A 20,721-nucleotide genomic window follows, 5' to 3' on the forward strand; every position below is an offset into this window, starting at 1 on the left:
ATAGGAGTCTTATTAAGGAAGTTGGGCTTAATCCCATATGATGAAGATTAGGGCCTACTTTTTCTTCTATTAGATGCAGAGTCTCTGGTTTAATTCCTAGGTCCTTGATCCATTTTCAGTTAAGTTTTGTGCATGGTGAGAGATAGGGGTTCAATTTCATTTTGTTGCATATGGATTTCCAGTTTTCCCAGCATAATTTGTTAAAGGTGCTATCTTTTCTCCAGTGCATGTTTTTGGCACCTTTGTTTAATATAAGATAATTGTAATTTTGTGGGTTAGTCTCTGTGTCCTCTATTCTGTATCATTGGTCTACTGGCCTGTTTTGGTGCCAGTACTATGCAGTGGTACCACACTTGCCTAGCACACATGAGGCACTGGGTTCAATCCTAAGCATCACATAAAAATGAAATAAAGATATTGTGTGTCTACCTAAATATTAAAAAAAAAAAAGAATATGATCCAGGGCTGGGGTTATGGCTCAGTGATAGAATGTTTGCTTAGCATGCATGAGGCACTGGGTTTGATCCCCAGTACCACATTAATAAAAATAAATAAATAAATAAAATAAAGGTATTAAAAAATAACGATATGATCTAAGAGCTAGACTAGGATTAAGCATTGCATGTTTTGATCTTGTCTCTTTAGTCGCGTATCTGGGAAATTTCTTCAGCATTAATTTCCATCTCATCCCTGTCTTTGAGGAGTGGTTTTTAGAACGCCCTTCAGTCTAGTGTCTTACACTTCTCTATGATTAGGTTCAGATGTGCATTTATTACAGGGATATGACTCTGGTGGTTTTGTATCCTCCTCAGTGCATCATATTCAGAAGCCCATGATGCCAGTTCCTCCCCCTGTTGCACATGTTAACTTTGTCCAGTTGGTTAAAGTGACATCTGCCAGGTTTCTCTGCTTTAATGTTAATGTTTTTATATTTGTAATGAATATGAGATCTGTAGAGAAAGGAGATACTTTGAGACTATGAGATTTTTCTGTGCTTCAAACTTCCAGCCCATGGTCTTAGTATCACCCTTGTATGGGGAAAAAAAATAGTGCTTTTTCTCCATTTGGATTATTTCTTACTCACAAGTTAGTATTCTGCGTAAGGAAAAGCTTTCCCTCCTTATTCATCCCTCCATTTTTCTTGCATTCTTACTTTCTTATCCTTATAGGCTCATACATTATTATATTGATTTGCTAGAAATGATGATATTTAGAATATCCCATATTTGGCTGTGGGAGGAGCCCTTTCAGGTTGACTCCATGTCTTTTGAAATATCTGTGTTATTTTTGGAGTACTCCTTATTTTTTGGATCATTTTAAACATTTCTTGCTGTGGTACTGGGATCAGTTTATTCTTAAAGAAATTCTAGTTCATTTTAGGTCTGGTTGAATTTAGAAGCCAAGCTCTGGGGTAGGTAAGCTCATTGCTGATAATGTTGCTATTAGACTCTTTCAGTGGAAGGAGCTGGGGAAAGTGGAAGCTTTATATGTCTCAGTTTAATATGTAAATTTTATGTTTTAATTGTATATCAGTGTGAATGCTTTTATCCTTAGCTGAATAAGATCATGAAAATAGGGGCTGGGGATGTGGCTCAAGCGGTAGCGCGCTCGCCTGGCACGCGTGCGGCCTGGGTTCAATCCACAGCACCACATACAAACAAAGATGTTGAGTCCGCCGAAAACTAAAAAATAAATAAATAAATATTTTGAAAAAAAAGATTATGAAAATATAGACTAATATGCTCATGTTTTGATCTCAAATAGTTATTACTAGGGAATTCTGAAAAGCAGTGTAGATTCTGGATCATCAGTATGAGAAAATGCAACTTCTCTGTCTGATAATTGACATTCAAAGGAATAATAAATTATAATGACCTTATCAGATGGCTGTGACAAATGTGATGTGATATGAAAATATCTGTGCTTTCTACTGCTGACAGAGCCACACCTGTGGTTTATTGAAGTCAGAGTCCAGGTTGCCATCTGGATGCTTGGAGTCAGTCACCTTAGTCAGTCACCTAAGAGGACCTTAGGTGCCTCAAGGAACAACTGGGGATCAGAAGCATAGCCATTATGAATGGAGATTTATTTATTTATTTTTAGTTGTGGTTGGACACAATACCTTTATTTTATTTGTTTATTTTTATGTGGTACTGAGGATCAAACCAGCACCTGGCACTTGCTAGATAGCGCTCCACCATGGAGCCACAACCCCAGCCCCAGAGATTTATTTTTGATGTTATTGTCAATCTGTCTGGAGTCTGGAGAACAGTGGATAGGGTGCATCAAGAGGGTTTCCCATCACAAGGCTTTTAGGGGCTTGGTGTAAGAATGGTCCAGCTAAAATCTTGTGGTCCAGAATTATCAGGTGTCCCTTACTGTACACATAGAAACAGATGTCGGGGTTTTTAGCCCCCTGTTTCCTCCTGACCTGCAGGAGAAATGGGGAAAGCAAGCCCGACCAGGACTAGCCAAGAAAGGCAAAGGTCGACTGGCCGCCAGCACCCAGCCCTCCCTCACCAGAGGACTATCAGATGGGCCAGGGAGACCGGTCAAAACAGGATCTCGTTTATTGAGAAAACCCACACAGCTAATATAATGTACAGGACCCAATCAGGATAAGGGTCAGCAGGGTGGGGAGAGTTCATGTACACCCATCCTACAGGCCGCAATGGGAGACAGGGGCCGAGGGTTCTGAGCCTATCCTAGAGGTCATCTGAGTTTTCATCACCACCCGCAGCACCTCCTCCTGGCTGATTGCCAGGTGCCATCTTAGCCACACGTGGACCCAGGACCAGGAAGCGGGTAGCAAGTTAGCAAGTTAGGTTTCCTCTTTTCTGATGCAACATGCCCCACATGTTACATCATGCCCTACAAACAGGTATGCCTCATATATATAAATATATATGAAGATTATCTGTTCTGTGTGTACAGTAAGGGACATCTGACTATTTGACCCCTCCCTGCACCATACAGAACCCTCCATGAACTCAGGGTCTGGTTTCTAGAGTCCTCTACAGAGGAGGAAGGAGCCAGGACAGAGGGAGGGAAAGTAGGTGGAGGGGAGGGGACGTGGAACTAGAAGAGGACCTGTGGCCTGGGGTAGGTGTAAGTAGCTTCATAGGAAGTTAACCCCTGTAACTTTCTAGAATCTCTATGAAATTAGCTTAGTCTTAGTCTTATAAGAGAAAACATTTGACCTTTGAGTTTCTGAGTTTGGCTTGTTTCACTTAACATGATATTCTCCATTTCCATCTCTTTGCTGGCAAATGCAATAGTTTCATTCTTCCTTATGGTTGAGTTGAACTCCATTATGTATATACATCACAATTTTTTTTGTTGGCAATGTTTTCTTTAATTCTTTTTAGATATACATAATAGTAGAGTGTATTTTGTTGTATTATATATACATGGAGTATAATTTATTCTAATTAGGATTCCATTTTTGTGATTGAGCATAATGTGGAGTTACACTGGTTGTGTATTCATATATGAACATAGGAAAGTTATGTCTGATTCATTCTACTCTTTTTCCTATTCTCAACCCCTGACCCATCCCTTCATTCTCCTTTGTCTAATCCCACTCTCCCTTGTGCTCACTGTGCTTCTGCCACCTGGCCTCCTCTCCATTCCTTGAACTTGCTGACTGTGTAGCTCCCTGTGCTCTCTCTGTCTGGAACCCCATGCCTCTGGGTACATGTCACATGCTGCCTCCCTTTCAGCCTGCAGATTCAGCAAGGAAGCTCCTCCGAGACCTTCCTCGTATCTCAAATGTCCATTGCTTATAGTGCCCTTCATAGCATGTTTCCCATTCTTTATTTATATTTTCATTTGCTTGCTTATTTATTTAATTCTCTCCCAGTAGTCAGTAATCTCCCCAGTACCAAGTACAGAATTTCACACATAATATTTCCTCATAAGTATACATCAAATAAAGAGCCATAATATTGCTAAAAGAGCTAGATCATGCCCAGATTTATATGTAGCTTAAATAAATAACAAGTGTGATATTTCCATTATTAATCAAAGTACTTTTACATGACAAAGACAAAAATAAAAGTAATCCTAAAGATTATGCTTAACTGGAACTTAGATTATGTGGTAAGAAGACATACATTTAATGTATTAAATCATTCTGCTGTTAAAAACTTGTTGACAAGTGAAAAATACCCTGTTAAATCAAAGTGACATTGAGACTCATTTTGAGGATCATAATTTTTAAAATTTCTACATAAAGTACTTGGACATACCTATGAATAATATATAATATAGATATGAGTGCTTTAGTACCTACTTGGTTGATGTTTTCTCTTATACTTTAGTAAGCTGTTTTTAAATTTTTATACCTTACCCTTCATTGTGAACATTCACTCTTCAGCTTTTCCTATGCATTTCTTTAATCCTTAATTCATTTTTTTGGGTTGCATCTAGAATTTGATACAGCATTTCTTAAATCTTTACGAATTTATTTACTCCTGTTATATTTTAATCCAGTGATAAAGTAGCAGTTGTATGTGCGTTTTCATGTTAGGAGTTAGAATGCAGTCCACATAGCCATCCCAGGACTGAGCACCTCTACATTCCTCCCTTTTGCCCATGCTTACTGCCACACAACCTGCCAGCTCACCAGTTTGCCAACAGCAACTGTGTAATTGGAATTGCACTGTTATTTCATGCCACAGAAATGATCAAGAAAAACTAAAATCCTGCATGTTTTTCTTTACCTTGGCTCCTTTCTTTCCTTGGGGTATTTAGTGTAGAAAGTGGTCAGGGGATTTTAGTATACAAAGTGGGAAGAAAGGTTTGGGGGATGGTAAATCTTTTTATTTTCCCTGTGTTTCTGGGAATTGAACTCAGGACCGTGGACATGCTAGGATGTGTTGATAAATCTTTAAAACACACACACACACACACACACACACACACACACACACACACACACACACACACACACCCTTATGGTGGCTGGAGGTATAACTCAGTGGTAGAGTACTTGCCTTGCAGGCTCATTGGCCTGGGTTGATCCCTAGCACCCCCCCCCCAAAAAAAAATCCCGTCCCCCCCAAATCTTCCAATCCAATATTTACCATTATCTCTGTCAGAGAAGAGAATGGCTTTCAATGAGCTAGTCTCTTCACAATTACTTAATTGAATAAGTGTGAATTTTTTGACCTGCAAGTAAGTAATCTTGGAAAAAAAACATACACTATATTGGAGAAGAAGGCATGAATAAAAATTATAAAGTGGCCCAAAATTCCTTTGAACATTTAGTTGGTTTGCTGAGACATGAACATTATGAACTATCTCAAAATGCAGAATTTTTAAAAAATTGTTTCTTTTCAGTTGTACTTGACCGTAGAATGCATTTTGATAATATACAAGCATGGAATATAACTTATTCTAATTAGGACACCATTCTGTGAGTGTACACGATGGTAGGATTCACTTAGGTGTTTTCATATCTGTACACAGGAAAATTGTTAGATTTATTTTACTGTCTTTCCTATTCCTATCCTCCTCTCTCCACATTCCATTGTGTATATATACCACATTTTCTTTATCCATTTATCTGTTGAAGGACACCTAGGTTGGCTCCATAGCTTCGCTATTGTGAAAATACAGATTCTTAAAGATTTTTTTTTCTTTCTTTTTTGGTACTGGGGATTGAACTCAGGGATACTCAACCACTGAGCCACATTCCCAGCCCTATTTTGTATTTTATTTATTTATTTATTTATTTATTTATTTATTTATTTATTTTTAAAGAGAGAGTGAGAGAGGAGAGAGAAGAGAGAGAGAGAGAATTTTTTTTTTTTAATATTTATTTTTTAGTTCTCGGCGGACACAACATCTTTGTTGGTATGTGGTGCTGAGGATCGAACCCGGGCCGCACGCATGCCAGGCGAGCACGCTACCGCTTGAGCCACATCCCCAGCCCCTTGTATTTTATTTAGAGATAGGGTCTTACTGAGTACCTCAGCACCTTGCCATTGCTGAAGCTAGCTTTGAGCTCATGACCTTCCTGCTTCCCCAAGCCACTGGGATTATAGGCGTGCACCACTGCACCCAGCCAAAGATATTATTTTCTATAGAAAACATTGGATTTTATGTATTTATTTGTTTTGAGGTGCGGGAGTGGTTTTGGGAATTGAACCTAAGGGTGCTGTACCACTGAACAACACCCCCAGCCGTTTTTATTTTATTTTGAGACATAGTCTCACTAAGTTGCTGAGGCGGTCTTGAACTTTCCATCCTGTCTCAGCCTGCTGAGTATTCCTGGTGTATGCCACCGCATCCAGCTCTATAGGTATTTTTGAAAGGCATTATCTTGTAATTGTCAGCACATGGTCTGTATGCACACAGTTACGATCCTTAGTTCAAGGTGAAGGATTTCAGAAAGAGACTCAGTAAGTCTTCTTTTTATCCCTTCCATCTCTCGTACCATAACCCATCCTCCCACCCTCCCTCTCTCTCCCTCCCTCTCTCCCTCTCCCTCCCTCCCTCCCTCTCTCTCTCTCTCTCTCTCTCTCTCTCATACACACACACACACACACACACACACACACACACACACTTTTACATAAATGGTAACAACACATGGCACACTGTTCTAAACATACTTTTTCCTATATAGGGTTTTCTTGGAGATTGGTATATATCAATATGTGAAGATACTCAAAATTTTTATACCTAAAACTGCACCATAATTTATTTAACTGAACCCCTGTTGATGGATATTGGATGGCTTCAGTCTTTTTAAAAATTTTTTTTTAGTTGTAAATGGACATGATAACTTTATTTATTTATTTATTTTGGTGCTGAGGATCAAACCCAGTGCCTCACACATGCCAGACAAGTGCTCTACCACTGAACCCCAGACCAGCCTAGTTTCAGTCTTTTGTTCTTCTGAACAGGGCCTCAGGGAAAAAGCTTTGTGTCTCTCATTTTGCCCATGTGTATTTGGTCAGGATAAATAGTTAAAAGGCATGGGCACTTGTCATTTTGATGGCTGATGTCCAGTTGTTCTCTCAAGTTATGCCATTGATATTATCAGTAGCAGGGTGATAGGGGTGCCTTCCCCTCCAGAACCTTACCTATCTGGTGGATGAAAATGTTTCTCAGTGTCTTTTCAGTTGGTGTGTCTCTGGTGACCAATGTTGAACATTGTTTCATATTTTAAAGGTATTGTATTTCTTTTCCTATGAGCATTCTGTTTGATCCTTGGCCTATTTCCATGCCATGTGTTGGTCTTTTTCACACTGATTACAGGAGAGTGTTGCATATTAGGACAGTCCTTGATCTGTGGTAGGATTGAAAATTTTCCTTTTATTTTTTTTCCTCTATGTTTTAATATCTACTAGGAATAATGCTCAGTACTCTTCTGTTTCGTACTTATCCTAATTATTTTTCCATATGAACTTGAATTTGAACTTGGGAAGAATTAAAACATCAATGACCATTATCATCATAGTCATTATTTTTAATTTGCCTGATAATGCTTTTACTTTTTAAAAAAATTTATTATTAAATTTTCAGTAGATTTGTTAGCATGTCCTGGACAATAACATATTCTATGAATTACTGGGTTCTGAAATAGATAACACTAGAACTTTATGATCAGTCCTGAGCCTTTCTTACTTGATAAAGAATTAGTAACACAGCCACATCAATGTTTATAGCACATCAGTTCACAATAGCTAAACTGTGGAAGCAACCTAGATACCCTTCAATAAATGAATGGATAAAGAAACTGTGGTATATATACACAATGAAATATTACTCAGCATTAAAAGAGAATAGAATTATGGCATTTGCAGGTAAATGGATGGAGTTGGAGAATATCATGCTAAGCGAAGTAAGCCAATCTCCAAAAACCAAACGCCGAATGTTCTCTCTTATAAGTGGATGCTGATCCATAAAGGGGGTGGGGTGGGGAGGGGGGAGCATGGGAAAAATGGAGGAACTTTGATTGAACAAAGGAGAGGAAAGGTTGGGGAGGGCCATGGGGGCAGGAAAAATAGTAGAATGAAATGGACATCATTACCCTAAGTACATGTATGACTGGACATATGGTGTGAGGCTACATCTTGTACAACCAGAGAAATGAAAAGTTGTGCTACAATTGTATACAATGAATCGAAATTCATTCTGCTGCATATAAACCTAATTAAAATAAATAAATTAATCTAAAAGAATTAATTGCTAATCTTCACATTTTCCGATCAAAGGACAAAGAGGAAAGAATGGGAAAGGATGCAAAAATTGTTCTCTTCTGGGATAATTCCCTGTGTTTGCTATTCTAATAAGCAACATAAGTTTATATAAAGTTTCCTTTAAGTTTCCAAAATATCTTGAGTTCTTTACATGTTAGAATTTTCTAATACTGTATATAGTTCAGAGATTTATTTTTGTTAATCAAAAAATATTGGTCACATTTTAGTAAAAATTTCAATTATCTTAATTTCAGGGTGGTTTATGGTGTTTTGGAGGAAATGGACTTCCTTATGCTGAAAGTTTTGGAGAAGTTCCTTCAGCTACAGTGGAAATGTTCTGTTTAGAAGCTATAGTAAAACATTCAGAGGTAACTTGCATTTTCAAAATGTGGTTTACTTTTTATGGTTACATTGAAAAAAATTTGTAGATTAGTTCATCAAAGGGAAATAATCTTCCTTTATTCTAAAAGGTTAAAATTTTTTTCATTTGTTTTATACTTCTTATTTTCCTATTCTAATTTAGAATTAATAACCATAATTTAATACCAGTGCATGAATGTAATTTTTTTGCTAGGTATTTCTAAAGATTTTTAATTGTGTATAAAGCAAGCAACCCATTGTCTAAATGTGGCATTTGCCTTTGATTATGTGTCTTCTATTGCCATTCTCTGATTTTTCACACATATCACCATATAATTTCCATTAGAATATCTGTCAGAGACTTGGAATATGGGGGGGGAAGGAACTCTTAGATGATCATACATGTGAATTATAACTGTAGCATATATCAATGATTTTTTAAAAGATTTTAATTTGTTTTAGTTGCATATGGACACAATACCTTTATTTTATTTATTTATTTTTTTGTGGTGCTGAGGATCGAACCCAATGCCCCACAGGTGCTGGCAAGTGTTCCACCACTGAGCCACAACCCCAGCCCATATATCAATGATTTAAAAACTTTTTGGCTTTATGGAACCTTTCTGTCATGATCACAGTTTTTGTTATTTTGTTTTCTATTTTTGATAAGGAATATTTTTATGTTCCCAGGCTGGTCTTTAACTTGTAAGCTCAAACAATCCTCCTGCCTCAGCCTCCCAAATAGTGGGGCCTACAGGCATGATTATGGTTAAATTTAATTTAATTTTTAAAGAAGCTTTTCTTTTATTTTTAGAACTTTATAGTTATACATAATCGTTGGGTTCGTAAAAATATGAAATGAGCTGGATGCAGTGGCACATGCTTGTAATCCCAGTGTCTTAGGAGGCTGAGGCAGAAGGATCATGAGTTCAAAGCCAGCCTTAGCAGTGGCGAGGTACTAAGCAACTCTGTGAGACTCTGTCTCTAAATAAAATACAAAATGGGGCTGGGATGTGGCTCAGTGGTCGAGTGCCCCTGAGTTCAATCCCTGATAACTGATACCAAAAAAAAAAAAGAATGCTTCATGAATTTGCATGTCTTTCTTGCTCATGGGCCATGCTAATCTTCTCTGTATGGTTCCAATTTCAGTGTTTATTTTCCCAAAGTGAGCACTGATGGTTTAATTTTTAAAAGAGTAAAGCAACAAACATGTAATGTTCTTGTTGACTATAATGACATGGTCAGGTCTGTTACTTTACCTATATATTCACATTTCCTTTGGTTTTCTTTTTCTTTTATCTCTTTTATCCATTAAAGTTTCAAGTCCCTTTATTTTTACATGACTCCTCCCCCTTCTCTGTTTTGATACTAGACACTGATCCAGGAGTGCTTCACCACTAGGCTAAGTTGCCAGTCTTTATTTATTCATTTATTTTATTTTGAGTCAGGATCTTGCTAAGTTGCTGAGGGTCTCTTTTAAGTTGCTGAGGCTGAACTCCAGCTGTGATCCTTCTACCTCAGCTTCCCAAATTGCTGGGATTATAGGCACATTCCACCACGTCAGGCTACTTGATCTTTCTCTGTAAACATGTTTTCAACTCCTGAGTTTTGGGATAGCTCCATTGCTGTGCGCATTTTGGAGAGTAGTATTACAAACAAGAGCTAAGCATAATAACTGTAAGAATATTAGAATTTTAAATTTTTTTTAATTAAATGAGAATTTTAGATGCCCTGGTGAGATGTGCCTTGTTGGGAGTGTTTCAGTGATTTTGAGGTAGTAAGCAGGTAAGAAGAATAAGCAGATCAGAAGTTTGAGTAGTCTTTCTGCCACTTTGTCCTGGAGTAGGAGCCACCTGGCTCTGTCATTTTGCTGTGTCATCTTGTATAATGAATTGTGCAACATAGAGTAACCTTTCATTAATTTCCTATGCTAGATACCCACACATTGTGATAAAATCGAAGCCAGTGGAGGCTTGCAGCTGCTTCAGAGGCTGTACCAACTTCACAGGGACTGCCCAAAAGTGCAGAGAAATATAATGCGGATCATTGGAAACATGGCTTTGAATGAGCATCTTTTTTCTACTATTGTCCACTCAGGTAATGTCAGTATTATATACTGAGTATTTTTTTTTTTTTTTTTTTTAGAGAGAGAGAGAGAATTTTTTAATATTTATTTTTTAGTTCTCGGCGGACACAACATCTTTGTTTGTATGTGGTGCTGAGGATCAAACCCGGGCCACAGGCATGCCAGGCGAGAGCCACATCCCCAGCCCCTGAGTATTTTTTGTCCAGTCCTTGGTGCTCCCATTACCTCCTCTTATGGTACATTACTTTTTCAAGAGACTTTATGAGTCCTTAGAACATGTTATTTTGGTAAGGACAAGGAATTTCTTGAGATTGCAGATAATCCACCTCTAAGGTAATCAATGTACACAGTCACAGGAGAGCAGGTTTGTTATGGTGGCTGTTTAATTGTTTATATAATTTTTAATATGACTTGGTTAACCAAGAGGAATAATCAAACCAAAAGGAGGCCACTGTAGTGTAGAAAATTAGTGTATTTTCCCCCTGGCAACTAATAACCCATCCATGGGGAGCTAACTTAAGACCAGGAAAGTATACTGCTCCTCGTAATTTCTGCCTGAGTCAGCCTTCACTTTGACTAGAAGATGATGATTTTCCAGGTCTAGCTGTCCTCTCTGTGTGCTTTTCAGTATTTGGCATTCTACAGGAGGGAGAGCCCTTCTTTCCCTCTCCTTCCTCCCTCCCTCCCCATCAGTTGGGCACAGGGATTCCTTTTTTTATGTTGGGGTTTGAACCAAGGAATGCTTTACCACTGAGCTATACCCCAGCATTTTTTTTTTTTTTTTTAGTTTTAAATCAGGGTTTTGCTAAATTTCTAAGACTGGTTTCAAATTTGTAGTCCTTCTCCCTCAGCCTCCCTAGTATTTGGAATGACAGGTGTGCACCACTGCCTCTAGCTATTGTGAGATTTTTTTTTTTTTTTTTTTTTTGTGGTGCTAAGGATTGAACCAGAGCCTTGTGCATGCGAGGCAAGCACTCTACCAACTAAGCTACATCCCCAGCCCTATTGTGAGATTCTTGACACTGTAATTTACATTCTCTGCTAAAGTATGTTATAGAATTTGTGATAATTGTTATTATTTGTAATAGTTGTCTTAGTTCATTTTCTGCTACTATGATAGAATACCTGAGGTTAGGAAATTTATAAAGAACAGAAATTTATTTCTCACGGTTCTGGAGACTAGAAAGTCGAAGATCAAGGTGCAGACATTTGGTGTCTGGTGAGGGCCTTCTTGCTGCATCCTTACACAATAGAAGGTGAAAAGGGAAGGCTGCAAGGCAGTCTAACATGGCATGAAGCCCTTTTTTTAAAGGCCTTAATCCCATTTGTCAGTTTATTTGAAGGATGCATATACCATTTGGCCTAATAATAATGCTTCTTGGACCCACTCCTGTCTAAAAAACCCATGGATGTTCTTAAACATTTTGTATAAGAATATTTATTGGAGTTTTTGTATGGTGTGGAAAAACTAAAAATAACCTGAATGTCTGCCACTGGGAACAACGGTTACATAATCAACAGTACTTACACTGAATGCTGCAGTTACAAAGAATAAAGTTTATGTATGTGCAGAGCATGCCAGGACATTGCTGAAGTACCAATACAGCCACAGGACAGGAGGGATAGTATGATTTCATGTATGTAAAATAATGCATCGAGAGAGTGACATTGGTGAATGAGATGGACATCATTACTCCAGGTACATGTCCGATTGCAAGAATGGTGTGACCCTACTCTGGGTACAACCAGAGAAGTAAAAAAATTGTGCCCCATTTGTGTATAATGAATCAAAGCATTCTGCTGTCATGTATAACTGATTAGAACAAATGAATAAATTTTTAAAAACTCAAAAACATTTTAATACATTTTTCAGAATAAAAACATACAACTTTTATATCTTTCATTACAAACAAAGGATGACATTGTATGTGTATAAGTTACAGGCATATGATTGCTTTTGAGGGGTGGGTACTAGGAATTGAACCCAGGGGCATTTAATCACTGAGCCACATTCCCAGACTTTTTTATTTTTTATTTTTGAGACAGGACCTTGCTAAATTGTTGAGGCTAGCTTTGAATTTGCAATTGTCCTGCCTCAGCCTCCCAAGATTCTGGGATTACAGGCGTGTGCCACTGTGCCTGGCATATGATTGCAATTTTTGAAAAGTTTAGAAGGGTGTCCACCAAAGTCTTAACAACTTGGTTACTTTGAGGATATAAATGGAATTGGGAAATAATGAGAGTTACTTAATAACTGCATTAAAGCAGAACTTTCATCATTGAATACTCCTTTTAATTCTTTCTTTTTTTTGAGGGGTGGTGGTGCTGGGGATTGAACCTAGGTAGGCCTTATATATGCTAGGCAAATACTCTACCACTGAGCCTAGGGCCTTGCATATGCTAGGCAAATACTCTATCACTGAGCCACATCCCCTAATTATTTATTTATTTATTTTTACATTTAATGTATTCAGTGTTATGTAGTTTAAAAACTAAATTTTCAAGAAAAAATTTCTAAGGGACAGTTGATATTTTATGAGTGTCTCTGGCACTGTGACTGAGAAGTGCCATAGAAAAGACATGAGCCATACTTCTTGTGTAATTCTTGTGACTCCATTAAAAATAAAGCCATATTTTATACATTCCAATAATATAATCTTATGTCTCTATACATAGAATTTTAAAACAGATATTCTGTTGTTATAAATTTTTTGGCCGATTTTTGAAGAGGAATTTTCTGACATTATAAATTTCAATACTGTTAAAGACTTATAGGATCTCAAACTCCTTTTGAATTATTAAATGCCATCTTCTCCTCATCCGTCATCACACTAATTCTCAACACTGTTGTCATGGAGAGTGGGAACAGGAAATAGAACAACTGAGGCCCAGGATTTCACAGACATAAGCTAAAGCCTTCCTCCAGCTCTACGATGCAAAGTAATGTGACTGAGGTTCCACAGCACATAAGCCAAGAGCAGAGATTTAAGCCCAAGTCTTTTTGATCTCAGGGACCATGTTCTTCTTTACCTTACATGTATAAATAATATATAAATGGGTTCTCATTATCAGTACTTAGAAAACTGATATATTAGAAACATTAAACCTACCTTTTGCACACAGCCTTCTTTTACTCCACCTCTCTTCTAAGAGGTTACTACTGTTCATGACTTTGGCATACTGAATCTTTGCAGATCTTTGTATGTTTTTGTGTGTATGTGTGTGTATACATGTACATGAAGGTTTATTTTTTAATTTTTTGGTGGTGCTGGGGTTGGAACCAAGGTCCTCAGTAATGCTAGGCAGAAAAAATACTCTATCTCTGTGTATGTGTGTGTGTGTGTGTGTGTGTGTGTGTGTGTGTGTGTGTGTGTTACTACGGTTTCAACCCAAGGGTACTCTGTACTGAACTACATCCCCAGCCATTTTTATTTTTTATTTTGAGGAAAGGTCTTGCTTAATTTTCCAGGCTAGACTTGAACTTGGGGTCCTCCTGCCTCCATCTCATGAGTTGCTTGGATTACAGGCATGTGTCACCATGTCCTGATTCTGTTTTGCCTACTTTTAAAAAATCAGTTTTTCTTCCAAGATTTACATAACAAATTCATTAATAGTTTCCTAGTTGTATGAAAACCTGTTAATATTGTTGCTGATGACAATGAAATAAGTAATATTTACCAACTGAATTTTAGTAATTCTTACTAAAAGAAAAACACCATGGTATTTTGTCCCCTTTTGGTAATCATCATTTGTTGCAATTTTCTACACAGAAAAAATGGCTATCGCATCTCTCGTTCCTTCTTTTAAATCCCTCAAAGGATCTGTGGTTGGGGTTGTCTGTGGACTCAGAGGCTCTTAGGGCAGAATGGAGCTGGAGTGGTTGGGACGGATACCAGGGTGGAGACCTCTCCTTCCAGTCTGAGATGGACTTGCCTCAGTATTTAGGAGGTCTGTTCTTTTCACCAGGCTGGGTTTCCATAATGGCAGAAGCCTTGAAATCTCCCCACATTATGAAGTCCTCACATGCTGCCAGAACTCTGGCTAACCTAGACAGAGAAACTGTACAAGAGAGATACCAGGATGGTGTGTACGTGCTCCATCCCCAGTACCGGACGAGGTGAGCAAACAGAACAGTTGCTTTATCCCCTTTGATAACATAAAGTCAGAGGGCTTAAATTTTAAATTCTGCATAATTTAGATAAGTTAAATACTTTATAAGTAAGTCAAATACTATAGTTACTAAAGCTCTTTGTTCATAATAACCTCAGAGGAGTTGAAGGTTGTCTAAAAGCACAAAAACTATTATTTTCACAAAGGGCTTACCTTCAGTGAGGTGCTTACCTGTTAGAATGTGTGGCACTTACACTTTGGAATGTCATTTCAAGTCATTTTCATTTAGATCTGAGTTAATAACTGATTTGAATTGGAGAAGTCAGTCTGAATAGGAAGGACATTAGACGTTATTGGAGAATCTGGGCCTGGAATTCCAGGGTCTGGAGAAAGTTTGTGCTAGGTATCAAAACATGCGTGGAAAGAGTAAGTCATAATAAATTTGACTCCTTGTATTCCTTAAGTTATTGCTGGTCACTATTGCCAATTATATCCTTGCTGAGACAATAAGTATAGAAAGGATTGCAATGAAAAAAGTACATGTCTTGGATTTTCATAGGGTGCTTTAAAAAGAAAAACTCAGAAAATAGCTCCAAATTTTTAAATTTAAAAAATGGATTGCCAGGTTAATTCCAATTTGCAGATAACATGATGATATATTTTGTGTATATGTTATATAATTGTGTATGTACTATAAATATTTTTCAACTAACATACCATCTATAATTTTAATATTTTAATATAGCCAAAGAAAATCTTTGCTCTCCTTCTGATAACATTTATTCTGATAACATTTATTTATTTTCCTTTATAAAATTTTGAAATCTCTTTAATGTATACTTAAAAAATTTGTTTTTTGCTATAGATGGACACAATATCTTTATTTTATTTATTTATTATTATTATTTGTTTTATGTGGTGCCAGGTATCAAACCCAGTGCCTCATGCAAGCTAAGCAAGTGGTCTACCACTGAGCCGCAGCCCCAGCTCATGACTTATAAATGTAATTTATTTATTTATTATTATTATTTTTTAAAATGTAATATATTTTTTCAATCTTTATTTTATTTTTATGTGGTGCTGAGAATCGAACCCAGTGCCTCATGCATGCTAGGCGAGTGCGCTACGACTTGAGCCATGTCCCCAGCCCCCATAAATATAATTTATAAGACAGCATGTTCTCTGTGTTTTTGCCAAAACTCCTAGGATTCATTCCTCAGCAACCCTGTACTTATAAAACTTGATATAATGAAATTTTATTTTACGTCATGTGAAGCTGTTGAAGCACCATCCACAGAGAATGCTGTGTCATTTCTTACCATAGCAATAATACATTTATTCTGCTTTTTTTTTTTAACTCTCTCCCCTCTTAGTCAGCCCATTAAAGCTGATGTCCTTTTTATTCATGGCCTTATGGGAGCAGCATTCAAGACCTGGCGCCAGCAGGACAGTGAACGGATTCTGATTGAAAAGGCTTTGGAAGATGAAGACAGGTACACCACATGCTGGCCCAAGGTAAAGAAGTCACAGCTCTGTCCCCACACTAAAGCATGCTCTGTTTCCACATTAGTGTGACTGGTTTCCTTTTCTCTCTCTCTCTCTTACATGTACACATACACATACATACATAGATACATACATACATATACACATATATATATTTTAGTTGTAGATGGACACAATACCTTTATTTTTATGTGGTGCTAAGGATTGAACCCAGTGCCTTCCACATGCAAGGCGAGTGCTATACCACTGACCTACAATTCCAGCCCTCCTTTTCTCTTTTTATTGGGATATTTTTCCCATGCAGATCTTCTTTCCCTTAAGGATACCTGTAGACTATTACATTAACAGCTGGACTTGTGACCTAAGTTGTGTAATTTCTGTTTAGGATGCAGTCTGAGGCTCTGAAGGAATATTCCATACATAAAATACAGGCAAGAACAAAATAATTCAATTTCACTGAAGCATAATATGAAAATTAATAAAACCATAATTGTATTTGTAGTAGCCAATTTTTTTATCTTAATAATTATAAAACTAGAAATAGTAAGTAACTCTATTTTGCATTTCTTTGATATTATTCCTTCCAAAGAGCCTCAGTTCCACTAGGAATGATCTCCATGTATGTGTGGGTCATTTCCAGGGCTTTGCTCCACTGCTTCTCACTCACTTTCACACGACTTAGCAAGTAGAAAGAATTTTTTGCTCTCTCTGATGACACTGAAGTCTGGAGATGACCATCAATCCAGGATCTCCAGTGACTATCATTTGTATTTTTGAATTCTTAGGTCCAAATGCTCACATTGGGCTATACAGTCTTTCTACTAAATCCTTTTGAAAGCCAGTTGGATCTAGACTTCAAAAACAAGCCTAGCTTTTGGCTGTAGTAGATTTAAATTGAGAATAAGCGCCCTTCATTGGCCTTATACTATAAATATGGATACCATTTTGTGACCAGAGATATAAAAGATAAAGATAGTCACCTTCAAACTTTATTCAAATGTCATCTTTAATTACTCCATTGTGAGAGTCCTCTAATGATAAATTTCAATTGCTAGGAAGTAACCGAGTGTTGGAAATGCAGGCATTTTCTTATGTACCTTTCTGTTTACTTAGACGTGGTTGGCAAGAGACTGTCCTGCTCTCCGAATTATATCTGTGGAGTATGACACCACCCTCAGTGACTGGAGAGCTGGGTGCCCTGCAGAAAGGTAACTTCGTGGGGGACGTTTAGACTGGAAGGGTGGGGAAGGGCTCAGGCTACAAGTGGGTCCTTTGGGATGGGAAGTGATTTTTCTTTTGATGACACAGCAGGGCAGGATTTTTTCTCTTTTTTCTTTCTTTCCTTTTTTTTCTTTTTCTTTTTCTTTTTTTTTTTTTTTGTGGTGCTGGAGATTAAACCTATGTGCCTAACCAGGATTTTCTTATGAAAACTAACCTTTTTCTTTTCTTTTGGAAGGAATTATCTATAAACAAACAGTAAAGTAGAAGGCTAAGGTGTATTATCAATGTTGGGCTCCTAACCTGGTTCATTTACAACTCGTACAATAGTGAAGGACCATGGTGGATTCCATAGCAAAACAAACCTCCATTCCTTTTAGAAGTAAAAGTGATATTCTTTTGCTTTGTGTTCACAATTATACCAGCTAGAGGAAGCACAGAAAAAGATGTGAGCCATTTTGGCTCCTATGTACCATTTATGCCCCATAGGCCAGTTGAGTTCATAGGAAAGAGCACTAGGTTCCTGGGTTATGGGACTTGGATTGTAGCCTGATCCTACCTTTGATATGCTGTGCTTTCTCAGGCAAGTCACTTAGCATGTCTGGGAAGCTTTGTTTACAGATTGAGAGAGTGGTCTAACCAGTGTTATCAAACTGTGCTTTGTGAATGGACCCCATGTAGGTGCCCAAGAAGGGAGGCAGGCAAGTGAGCAGGACCCAGGTTTCCCTCCTGTTTTCCCTGGAGGGGCTCTGGGGGAACCTTTGCTTTGAATAAAGGTGTCTACAGATAAGAAACTATCAGACTGGATAGTTTTGAAGTTATCTTTTTGTTTAAACATTACTTATTTTGAATTCTCTGAAACAGTTTCCTAGCATTTCTAAATAATTAAAATGATGAAAACTTAATATTTAAAGGAAAAAAATTGGGGAGCGATACTGGGGATTGAACTCAGAGGTGGTTCTACCACCAAGCTACATCTTCGGTCCTTCTTATTTTTTATTTTGAGATAGGGTTTTGCTAAGTTGCCAAGGCTAGCTTGAACTTGCAGTCCTTCTGCCTCAGCTTCCCCAATCACTGGAATTATAGGCATGAACTACCATGCCTAGCTTGAAAGCTTCAATTTGTGGCATAAATACAAGTAGATTGAAACTCAGAAAAGAGAGAACCAAATCTCTAGGGACACTTTCATTATTGGGCTATGGAATGGGAAGGGACACATATCCTAAGTGCTGGGGGCAGCCAGGTTTGACCTGGAAAAATTAGATGCTTAAGTGATGTTCACCTAGTGTATGAATGACCTCTCTGGGCTTAAATAATCCTAATTATGCTAATAAATTTGAAGAAGAAAGTGAGCAATATCAGAAGTCGAGCAGAGAGAGAGAAGTATTCCTCACTCTTCAGGGCGGTAGCATGTAGCATTCATTCAACAGACAAAAGTTCTCAGCTTAAAAATGAGATAGCAAGATTCAGGGGATAGAGGCCTCCTGTCATGCCTCCTGTTTTCATTTTGTTCAGAAAGACCATTGCATTCAGAAGCAACGAACTCCTTTCGAAGCTCAGAGCTGCTGGTGTTGGGGATAGGCCAATGATTTGGATTTCACATAGCATGGGAGGTAAGGATGATTTCATCTTCACAGAGTGACCGTTGTGAGGTTGTCACCATTGCAGCTAGCCTAAATTCCTGTATCTCTCTGCTGTACTTACCAGTGGCCCCTTTCTCCCCAGGTTAATGTCTTTGGCTATGGCTTGGAGTTTTAAAATTAGCACTCTCCTTCCATGCTATTCGTTTTCCCAGAAGGTGGCAACTAGTAACAAAACATACAAGAGGGCATGGGGTTAACTACCTGAAACTTCCATGTCCTGGGAGTAAGTAAACATTACACCCAGGGATGCTGACAAGTTGGGCTTACATAGCTAGCTTTCCTGGCTTCCCAGGGGCTCCCCTTCTTCTTCCCTGGGCTTCCTCACCATTACGGACTCCATCGTTGCTTTAATGTTCATAGGTGTGCTCCTGGTCCCTGTGTCCCTGCAGCTGTGCTTTGGGGCCTAGTGCTGCTTCTCTAGTCACATGTGCACCTCCTCCCACCCACTATCCCCCATCCAGCTCTCAGTTTTCATCATCTGCCTTTCAGAGAGGAGCTTTCTGCAACCCCTGACCTAGTTTATCTGGTGAAATGCTCAAAATAGCTGATCCTGAGCTGGGCCTTTTTGCTGAGAGAGAAGTCCAGATAGCCTTTGGTGTCACTCAGAGACCCACTGCCATCAGCTTTGAGATCCCACAGCGGCTTTTCCCAAGCTCTGTGGGACCATGACTGTGTATTAGTATCTTCCTGGGTGTAGGTTGCCCTAGCAGAAGGGAGGCCAGTTGTGCAGCAGTGGGTGCCCAGCTCAGACAGTGCCTCACCCACCCTCCTGTAAGACAGCGGATCCTGTGATAGGAGGATCTGTCCTGCAAAGTAGGCTCTTACCTATTTGTAGTCTGTACTACAAATTCTAGAGAATCAGGAGTATTAATATTTAAGGTATTTAAGGCCCTGTTTCTTTTACTATAGAAAATTGTTCAAACTTTCTTTTTTAAAAGAATACACCTCTCTTTCTGTATTTGTTTTGCCTCCCCTTCTTCTTCTTTCTTTAAAGAATAACAGAGGGAAGGAAAATAGCTTACACTTATGTTTTTCTTTCTTCTCTGTGGCCAGGTCTTCTTGTCAAAAAGATGCTGTTGGAAGCCTCTCAGAAGCCAGAGATGAGTCCTATTATAAGCAATACCAGAGGAATAATTTTTTACAGTGTTCCTCATCATGGATCACATTTGGCTGAATATTCTGTTAATATTCGCTATCTTCTCTTTCCCTCTTTGGAAGTCAAAGAACTCAGCAAGGGTAATGCTTTCTGTTGAGCAGGAACTTGGGATTGTATTAACATGATACAGGAGGAAGGAAAAAAAAAGTTTCTTCCTTGACTATATTATCTCATTTTATTGTTTGTATATATTGTCTTTAGGCTGTCGATGGAAAATTTTAGCTTGGACTTGATTTTTCTTTTATACCTTCTCTTTTTGTTCTTATGCCATTATTTACTCAAATATAGCCATAAATTTAATATTATTATAAGTACTTAAATTAGAAAAATTATATAATGCTTTGCTTTAAGTATTATTCCAAATTATTAGTAAATTGCTTTTCCCCATGAATTTGGAATATCATCAACTGTTAAAGTATAAATGAACTT

The 20,721-nt window shown here is 38.0% G+C and overlaps 1 protein-coding gene and 1 pseudogene across 6 annotated transcripts in view; one reads left to right on the forward strand and one right to left on the reverse strand.

Annotated features, from left to right (window-relative positions):
• Positions 1-20,721, forward strand: part of Serac1 (serine active site containing 1) — a 62,054-nt gene that overhangs the window by 30,514 nt on the left and 10,819 nt on the right. For 4 of the 6 annotated variants that reach the window (XM_005321399.5, XM_040283486.2, XM_040283487.2 and 1 more), the window contains 7 exons: positions 8,468-8,581; positions 10,508-10,670; positions 14,626-14,776; positions 16,143-16,284; positions 17,389-17,483; positions 19,009-19,106; positions 20,190-20,372. In XM_005321399.5, the coding sequence (XP_005321456.1) occupies positions 8,468-8,581; positions 10,508-10,670; positions 14,626-14,776; positions 16,143-16,284; positions 17,389-17,483; positions 19,009-19,106; positions 20,190-20,372 (946 nt within the window). The remainder of the gene's footprint in view (positions 1-8,467; positions 8,582-10,507; positions 10,671-14,625; positions 14,777-16,142; positions 16,285-17,388; positions 17,484-19,008; positions 19,107-20,189; positions 20,373-20,721) is intronic. The other 2 variants (XM_078018831.1, XM_040283489.2) reach the window with 2 other exon arrangements.
• LOC120889426 (U6 spliceosomal RNA) lies at positions 9,640-9,740 on the reverse strand (annotated as a pseudogene).

The sequence above is a fragment of the Ictidomys tridecemlineatus genome, chromosome 8 (assembly GCF_052094955.1).
Source record: "Ictidomys tridecemlineatus isolate mIctTri1 chromosome 8, mIctTri1.hap1, whole genome shotgun sequence".
In the NCBI taxonomy this organism is placed as follows: Eukaryota; Metazoa; Chordata; class Mammalia; order Rodentia; family Sciuridae; genus Ictidomys; species Ictidomys tridecemlineatus.